This window comes from Grammomys surdaster, unplaced genomic scaffold (genome assembly GCF_004785775.1).
Source record: "Grammomys surdaster isolate TR1022 unplaced genomic scaffold, NIH_TR_1.0 204, whole genome shotgun sequence".
In the NCBI taxonomy this organism is placed as follows: Eukaryota; Metazoa; Chordata; class Mammalia; order Rodentia; family Muridae; genus Grammomys; species Grammomys surdaster.
Window position 1 is genome coordinate 1,574,491 of NW_021604649.1, and position 9,124 is coordinate 1,583,614.

At 46.6% G+C, this 9,124-nt stretch overlaps 1 protein-coding gene across 4 annotated transcripts in view; it reads right to left on the bottom strand.

Moving 5' to 3' along the window:
• Hdac6 (histone deacetylase 6) overlaps positions 1–8,570 on the bottom strand; it is a 22,126-nt gene extending 13,556 nt beyond the window's left edge. Inside the window, exons 1-10 of one of the 4 annotated variants that reach the window (XM_028770794.1) lie at positions 8,330–8,570; positions 7,809–7,923; positions 7,590–7,718; positions 7,367–7,455; positions 5,431–5,515; positions 5,294–5,334; positions 4,367–4,463; positions 4,108–4,205; positions 2,772–2,876; positions 2,569–2,637 (exon numbers count right to left, since the gene is read on the bottom strand). In XM_028770794.1, coding sequence (XP_028626627.1) covers positions 2,569–2,637; positions 2,772–2,876; positions 4,108–4,205; positions 4,367–4,463; positions 5,294–5,334; positions 5,431–5,515; positions 7,367–7,455; positions 7,590–7,718; positions 7,809–7,898 — 803 coding nt within the window. In that variant the 5' untranslated portion in view covers positions 7,899–7,923; positions 8,330–8,570. Of the gene's footprint in view, positions 1–2,568; positions 2,638–2,771; positions 2,877–4,107; positions 4,206–4,366; positions 4,464–5,289; positions 5,335–5,430; positions 5,516–7,366; positions 7,456–7,589; positions 7,719–7,808; positions 7,924–8,254 lie in introns of those variants that run through there. The other 3 variants (XM_028770795.1, XM_028770796.1, XM_028770797.1) reach the window with 3 other exon arrangements.
• Between the last annotated feature and the right edge of the window lie 554 nt (positions 8,571–9,124).

Sequence of the window (9,124 nt, forward strand, 5' to 3'; positions counted from 1 at the left end):
AAAAAAAAAAAAGTAACCTAGGGATAGTGCCTGAGATAGGAGGATCTCAAGTTAGAGGCCAGTCTGGACTAGAGAGAGGAATATCAAAGCCAGCTTGGGCGATACCAGTAAAACCATATTTCAAACAAACAAATGTCCAAATATATAATTCAAACAGAATTAAAGTCAACTTCCAAGGAATCTGATGTCCTTTTTTGGCTTCTAAGGGCACTAGCCATGCACATGGTGCAGACATAGAGGGAGGCAAAATAACACTGACATAATTTTAAAAAAATTAAAGATTTATTTGGAAAAAGCCATGCAGGGCTGGGATATAGCCCAGTTGGTAGAATGCATATGGCTCTAGATTTTGTCTCTAGTGTCATATAAACCAAGCCTAGTGGCACATGGTCTAATCCCAGAACATAGGAGGTAGAGTCAGTAGGAGCAAGAAGGAGTTCAAAGTAAAAAAAAAAAAAGAAAGAAAGAAAGAAAGAAAGAAAGAAAGAAAGAAAAATGAAAAGACCTAGAGCAACCCTTAAGACTGAGAGTTTAGAGCAGGAAGTCAGAACTGAAGAGAGAGAAGATAAAAACTAAGTTAAAGCTTCAAGAATAAAGTGGACTAGATGAGCCTTCACCTTAAAACTGTGTAGTAAAGAAACAAAAGAGATCCATTTAGAGGAGGCAGACGTGGAAAAGGTCTTAGGCTCCCTGGCATCCAAGTGGGAGAGGCAGAGTTGAGACTCTAATGACTGAACCTCCAGCATGTAGACTCCATGGGCAGACAGGAAAAAAACTGTCATCTCAAGACAGCTACATACTTCCCCTGGCCCTGGAGTGTCAAAGAGAAATACCTCCTGTCCCCCACTTAAAAACAAAATGAAAAAAAATACCATAAAGGATCAACTCAGGAAGCTTAACATTTAGAAGGAGTCCGAGAAAATAAAGTAATTATCAAAGATCTAACAGAAGAACGTTTGTAAAGATCAAGGAGAGATGTAAGGCAGCGGACATAAAATGTCAAGCCCTGCTAAGGAGAAGTTAAGGGAACTTAGAGTTCACGTGGGATAACATACAGGAAAAAGAAAACTGAAAGTCTTTCAGAGAACAAGACAGACAATTCTGACACAAGGGGAAAAGACAAGTGTCATGGACCAAGTGTTGGGAAATAGGAAAGCAATGTTTAAAGAAGAAAGCACCTAGACAGGATCAAAGGCCATAAGAGCAGAAGATCTAGTGGAGAGACATAGATTCCATGTAATAAACTGGATTAAAGGCCAGATAAAACAACTACTGCTTATGATATAAACCCACCTAGCAGCAAGGACTTTTTTCTATAGGAAGGGTACACTGGTACCCTTCTGGAGTAAAATTTGGCAGCATGTACCAGACCTTAAAGTATGTTGATCTGTCTGACTCGGCAATCTACTATTAGAAATTCATTGTACATGCTGGCACTGGTAGAGCATGCCCTTAATCCCAGCACTGAGGAGGCAGAGGCAGGCAAAATCTCTGTGAGTTCGAGGCCAGCCTGGTCTACAGAGTGACAGGACAACCAAGGCTACACAGAGAAACTCTTGTCTTGGAGAAAACAAACATAACAACAAAGAAATTCATTGCACAGACATAACCAGAGATGAAAATTATATAACAATATTTCTAGTAGAACTGTCTATAATAGCAAAAACTAGGAAGTATCTTATATACCAGGAATAGTAATGCAATGAAATCCTCTATAGCCTTTTTTGTTTGCTTGGTTTTTCGAGACAGGGATTCTCTGTGTAGCCCTGGTTATCCTGGAACTCAAACTATAGACCAGGCTGGCCTCATCACAGGAATCCACTTGCCATGGCCTCTCAAGTTCTAGGATTAAAAGTATATGCACCAGCATGCCCAACTCTTCAAGGGGTTTACAGAGGATAAAATCTTTTTCTAGAACCAACATTGATAACTGTGTCCTAGTACACCATTATATAAAATAAAGCCAGTGAACATGTGAAGGAATAGCCCGTCGGTAGTGTATTATTAATAATATTTATATATGCATACAAACAGGCTATAACTTAAACTGTCATGGGGAGGGACTGTGTATGCTATGCTATGTATATGGAAATCAGAGGACAACTTGCAGGAGTTGGTTCTCTCTCATTCCACCACGTGGGTCCTGAGGATCAAACTCTGGTTGTCAGGCAAGCACCTTTACCTCCTGAGCCACCTTGTCACTCGACTATTTAATTTTTAAGAATAGTTTGAAGTGTTGTCATAATTGAAAACACAGAGCACTAATCTGAGGTCGCCTCCAGCTCAGGGGTAAATTGCTGAACAAGATCTCTAAACACTAAGTCAAATCCCACGCCTTTCACATCTCTGCCTGACACTGTAACCTGTCACGTTGTCTGACCATCTGTGAAATGGGAACGCCACAGTTCCTGCTTCAGAGTGAAATTAGGAGACAGCAGACAACAAGGAAGCAGTACACAGTCTGGTTCCAGCACAACTGAATGTGAATGGCTTCCTAGCCCCTGTGGCAGGGCCTGATGATTAGGAGGAGTTAAGAATCCAGTCCTTTGGGTGGGACATGGGATATACCTGGGGTCCTGGTCGAAGATGAACTGGGTTCCTTGACCATGGTGCACATCCCAGTCCACGATGAGAATCCTGTGAGCGGGAGAGAGGAGAGCTCTGTGCCAGGGGGCCAGGGGACCAAGTGAAATACAGAGGAACAACCTAGACCATAGCATCCCCCTGCCCACTCCATGCTACCCACATTGTATCTTTCAGTTGCTACTGACCTCTGAATGCAGTGCTTCCTTTGTGCATAGCGGGCAGCCACAGCCAGATGGTTGAACATGCAATACCCATCCATAAGACTGCGCTGAGCATGGTGTCCAGGAGGCCTAAGCAGGAAAAGGAAGGCTACACATCTGGGAGTCTTCCCCTACAGAGACGGACTTTCCCTTGTTCCCAATTCTTCTAGTAGAGATTCTGTAACTCTGCTAGCTGGCTTTTGAAGCGCCATCTTCCCCCCCCCCCCCAAACCAACACTCTCTCCTCAAAGGAGATTTCAACATAACCCACACACCCATTTGGCATTGTGGCATGTGCCTGGAATACTAACACTCAAAGAAAGCATTTGAAGCAAGAGAGCTATATAGTTCAAGGCCTGCCTAGACTGTATAGGGAGCTCAGAAACATGAAGGTATCCGTGCCTCTTCTTTCATACCCAGTCATTTTGCTACATGGGCTTACCTGAGACCTATGCTGTCTTTAGAAATGTACCACTGGTGTTTGCTCTGGCATCTGAAGCAGCCAACTCAAAAGAGAACTAAAATTCCCAGCAGCATGGGGAGAGATTACCATCAAAGTATGTTTGTACAATGGCATCTCACTTGAGTGTAACCCAAATACTGTTAAGAGACAGCTTTAAAAGATGTGCAAGTTTTTTTCTTTTCTTTCTTTTATTTTTTATTTTTTAAAAAGCACGGTATGGAAGGGAGTGTGTCGTGTGCTTACTGCCCGTGGTGGTTAAAAGGGGCTGAGGAGGACAAAAGCTATCTTCTGCATTTTTATCAGTTCTAGGAAGTCAGCTGTGCCAAGATGTTCTGACCTTCCATGGGCAACAATGAAACAGTAAATGCCACCGGCTAAAGCCTGAGATGCCACGCATTGTTGGGTGCATCTGGATTTCAAGATGTTCCAGATAGAAAAGAAATATATGCCCGTGAATCAATGAACTGTGATACTTATTACTTACTAATTGAGTAAAACTATCTGAGAGAGGACACAGAAGTTACTGGTGACAATGGGCCTCTTTCAGGAGTCCATCAACAAAGAGGAGAGAGAATTTTATTGGAAACTCCTCCCCCCCGCCTTTGTACCATTTGACTCTTGAATCTTCAACCACATGAAACGAAGACACAATACCTGAGTTACTATATTTTCTATTTCGTGAATTTCGAGAAAATATCTTATATATATTTATAGAGTTAAGGCTAGCCCTGAATTCCCGAGACTTCCTTTAACATCCACCTCCAAAGTACTGGTATTACAGACATGCACCTCCATGTACCACTATGTGGAAATGCTTTAAAAAAAAAACATAAGAAGCCAAATGCTTGAGAGTCCTACCTGACAACGGCCATGCCATTCCGAATCTCAGCTCCCATGACTGCATCTACCAGCCTGAGGACAGAGCCTGTAGCCAGGCAGGCACATGAATATGAGTTCTGGAGACCATGGAAAACCAGAGAGAAAGAGTTAGAGAGAAAGAGAAGAGAGAAAGCATTGCCCTATCTATTTAGCTTGTTTCCCACAGTAACATTGGCATGGATGTGGGGGACATCCCAGACTTGCCGCCACACCCTGACCCCACAGTTCTCATCCATACCGGATGCAGATAAACCGAATCATAGGTGCCTGCCAATACTCGAAGTTCTCCTTCATTCATGTATTGGGTTGTCTCCATCAGATCAATGTATTCCAGACTGGGGACACAAGATAGAGGAGAGGTTTTACAGCCCTGGTCCCTCTACAGCCATACCTTCTAAAAACCAAACCTCATGTCAAATCAGGCCTCCATAGTTAACCTAGGGCTTCAGCTGGGATCCAGGCCACAGTCCCTCTTTCTTCTCTACACCCCCCCCCCATCTCCAGTTATATATTTAGTTCCCTGAGACAGCCATCGACTTGTACTTCTAGGCCTCTGGCTATATAGTTACAGTTCTGTTCAATCTTCTTTTGCACAGCCCTTTTCTTTGCTGGACTCACCCACCATTTTGCCTCTTGGAACTCAGCTCAGATATTCTCTCTGCCAAGCTAGTTTTTCCGTGAGCCACGCTATACCAAGCCTACTTCCTTGGAGTTTCTATAGCTTCCAGAACCCTCCTGGTCATTCTGGCAAGTATCTACCTTCAGTTAACGAACCAGACTATAATAACACTAACCCTTCACAGGCTTAAGATGCTGTCAGGTACCTGATACACACATTGACTCTCCTGGAGGAGTTAAGATTTCTTTTCTTTAGGGGTTGGAAGGCTTTTTCAGACAGGGTCTCATAAACCTGAGTTAAATCTGCTATGTAGCTAAGGCTGTCTTGATTTCCTGATTCGCTTGCCTTCACATCCCAAGTGATGGATTACAGGCATGCACCATCACATTTGGCTGGAACTTGGGTTTTTTAGCAATGACAGATTTAGAGAGGCTCAGGGACCAGGCTGGCCACAGAGTCTATGGCATTCTTTCCTGAAGCATTCAGTCTGTCCTGGTTGGGCCTGGGTATCTTCCTCCCTACCCTCCCAAGCTCTTAAGTCTTCACCTGTGAACCAACATCAGCTCCTCCTTCTCAGCAAATCGGGCCTGGGGAGAAAACAAGGAAGAAAAGGGCTAGAGTGCAGGCCAGGCCTAGGTCCTGCCAGTTCCCCGCCCACGATCTGAAGGCTGTGGAGGATTCACCTGAAAGGACACACAGCGGCCCAGGAGGCCTTCCAGGATCAGCTGCTCTTTGATGGCATGGAGTCGCTCGGGGTTTTCGGGGAAGCTGAGAGGTGGAGATGAAGTCACACATACACAAAAGAGGCAGAAACACTAGGGAGTGTGGCCGCTCTCCTCCCATCTCCCGCCCTCCCTCCTATAGCTGCTCCTCAGCCTGTCCTCCTGCTGTTTCTGAAATACCACTTTCCTCCCCACTACCCTTCATGCCGTCCACTTTGCCTGCTCCATCACCTTTATCAGAACCCCTCCCTACTTCACTTATTCCCTCAACAGCCCCATCCTGTATACTGCAGCCAACCAGTGGTTAGACTTCTACTCAAAACCCTTTTGTAGTTCCGACTCCGTTCCCAGTAGAAGCCAAACTTTTCATCATACCCAGATGGCCCTTAAAACAAAAAAAAAAAAAAAAAAACCAAATCTGCCCCCATCCCTATTCTAGCTCTTTCTTACCACACCCCTCCTCTTTCACCTTGTTTCCCTGTTCCTTGGTCTTCAATTAAACCACATTCCCGTCAGCTAGGCCCAAGGACTTCAACTGTCTTTCATGCCTGGAACTCTTTTCAGCATGACTCATGGCTCAGTCCTTCAGCCTCCCCCCACCCCTTGTATCTTTACTCAAATGTTACCAATACCTGCCCTAGCTATTGTATTCCAAAAGGAAGCACCCTTTCTAGTCAAACTTTCCTCTCCCTCCCACCTACGCTCCCCCCGCCCCCAGCTAACACCGTGGAGGTCACCTCTTGGATACTTTTGAAGGCAGTGTTGTTTACTGCTGTATTTGCAACAAACGTACCATAAAAGAAAGCCTCCTGACACCCGTGAGTTTTAGGTCTCGGGCTAGGGGAGACGGCTACTATGTTTGTAAATATCAGTGTAATGATTAACAGACAATGGCAGGGGCTAGTAAGATAGCTAAGAACAGATGTGAGAGAGGTGGTGGCCAGTCAAAGGCTTCTGTGAGTGTCCACAGTTGTGAAAGTTGAAAGAGGAAATCAGTCAAGGGTAAAGACCCAAGGCTAGAGGGTGCCTAGCACACTAAAAGAAGAGACAGTGGTCAGTGTGGGTGAAGTGAACTGAAGCACACAAGGAGAGGCCTGGCTGAACAGGTCACAAAGGGTGACAGGAAGCCAAATCACGTGGAACCTTAGAGGCCAGGATAAGGAATTCTGACTTTACCTTAAGAGCAAAGCTCTGGCCTTGAAATATTTTAAGAAAAGAAATGTCATCTCAAATGTATTTTTTAGGCTTCAATGTGGAGGCAGGGGACCAGTAGGAAGTCAGATAGTGAATGTATTTTGAAGACAGAGCCAAAGAGAATAAACAGATTCCTTTGAGAAGTAAAACAAATGAGAGGTGTGTTTCAGCATAAATGTCTCATTCTCAAGGAAGGCTCATGCTAGCTAGGCCAGGGTCCTCTAACAAGCACTTCTAGCCAAGTGTAGTAGCTCATGCCTGTAAACCTCAGCACTCAAGCTGCTAAGAAAGGAGGCTCATCAAAGGTTTAAGGCTGACGTAGACTACACAGTGAGTTCCAGGATAGTCTAGGCTACAGAGACAGATTCTGTCTCAAAGGAAAACCACATGGATTTCCATTTCTTTCATCCTCACTGAACAGTTTATAGTGCTGTTGGGTGTTTAATGATGTCCCCTCATACTCATCGGTTAGCTGAGAAGGGACTTTTCTATGTTGGTCACATCTATCACTAACCCTTTGCACACAGTAGACACTCAACTGTTTATTGGCTTAAAAGAGATGCTTTCAAGAATGCTCCCCACTTCCCTAAATCATCTGCTTCCAGACTACAGGCTAGAATAAGATTCACTCTTGTTTGTGAGACGAGAGGGAAAATTATGTACATTTTCTAGTTTGGGGACAATTTGGAGGTGCCAGCCTCACCTGTCATCCCAAAGGCAGTGGAAGTCATTTAGCTGCTCATCAAATACCAATCCAGTACCAACTGCTACTTTTGTCTCATGGTTCAGATCCTGCAGGGACAAAGAAGAGAAACACAGATTTACTCAGGACTCCAATCAGAGAAAACACCTGACATCATCCAGGACGGGGGCAATCACTGTTTTGTTTGGTAAAGAAGGCCAAAGTGCAGCCAGGCCTCTCTCACCAGCCCTTGAAGCCCCATGATTAGGTCTTCTTCAGCTGGTTGGCTGAGTTTCTTCATTTTGCCTTTCTTCTTTACCTCCACTAGATTGGGGCTGGAGTGGGGTACAGCACCCTTCTTACCACCACGCTTCTGCCAATCAGAGAGAAGACTCAGACTCTGGACATGGCTGGCTGGCTTCGTCCCCCCACCCTCCCCATCAGGGCCAGTCTGGGGCCTCACCAAGGTGGCGCTGGAGTCCTGAAGAGGAGACTGGGGATTGTGCCTACTCTTTCGCTGCCTGGTAGAAGAATCTTGGCCGGTGGAGGTCATGGCTGAAGAGCCTCCTGGAACGGCTCTAGCAAAGGTGTAGTTGGTAGTGAGGCGGCTGGAGCGTCCAGAGGACCCCACATCCCTGCCCCTTGCCAGGCCCCGCCCCCTATTCTAGATCGCTGCCTTCACCCTGTTCCATTCCCGAGCCTTCTAAACCCCGCCTCCCAAGGCCATCTTCTGCTAGAGGAAACCTGGTCTTGTCCGTTTCCCCTGGACCTTGCTGCTTTCATCCGATTCTCTTTTCTCATTTTGCCTATTCACTAAATGAGGTAACCTCAGGCTCAATCAGGCTCTTCTAAGGCCTGCCCTATCCAATCACCGCCCCCGACCCCTCCACTTCCCACATCCTTTCATACCTCTAATCTGCGCCTGGAACGCTTGGCTTCTGCAACCTGCCTGCTTCAGTCTATCTCCCCAGATAGATCACCCACCTTTCTAGTCCACCAGACCAGGCTGCCGCGGCCTCGGCAGCACACTTAAAGACTCACTCAACTCCACCTCCTGGAGGGCCGAAACCGCACCTTCCACGCTCGCAGATCTCGCCCCGAGCTTTTCCCCTCGCCCCTCGGCTCCGAGGACTGCCCCTTTCGATCAGAATCCTTCAGACCCCACCCCCTTCCCAGATGCCTACCGTTTAACCAAGCTCCCTCAGCCGGTTCCAAGCCTCCGCCCAACTCCCGCCCAGCCATCGCCGCTGGCCAATCGTTCCGTCCCTACTTACTGAGCACTGCCCCCTTTTCAAACTCCGCCCTTGACTCACACCGCCAAATTCCCGGCGACCTGTGTGGCCCCGGGCACCTGATCCCTGCTTTTCCATTGGACTGAGCATCTTAATTTGCCCGCCCACGTCCAGCCCACAACACGGATCTTGTCCGCCCACATGCGCTTCGGGTGCAAACCACACCTCTCGCGAGCATGCCCGTGGAACGGATCATATTGCGCCTGCGTGGTGTGCTACTCCGTGGTTCGAGACCCGGATCGGACCCTAGCGCTAACAACCTCCCCACCCCCGCCACAATGCACACATACCCACCCACCCCAACCCGCATCCACCGTTGCCGTTTGTACTGATTGCTATGGCTGCCATTCTCAATTACGGGCTAGTTATCCTAGGAGACCTACGGATCGGCATCAGTTGTGTTGTGCAGTGATTCGAGAGCAAATCAAAGAAGCTAGGATGTTCGGAAGAGACGTCTTCTCCAAGATTCCTGAGCTGTGTCTGTTGA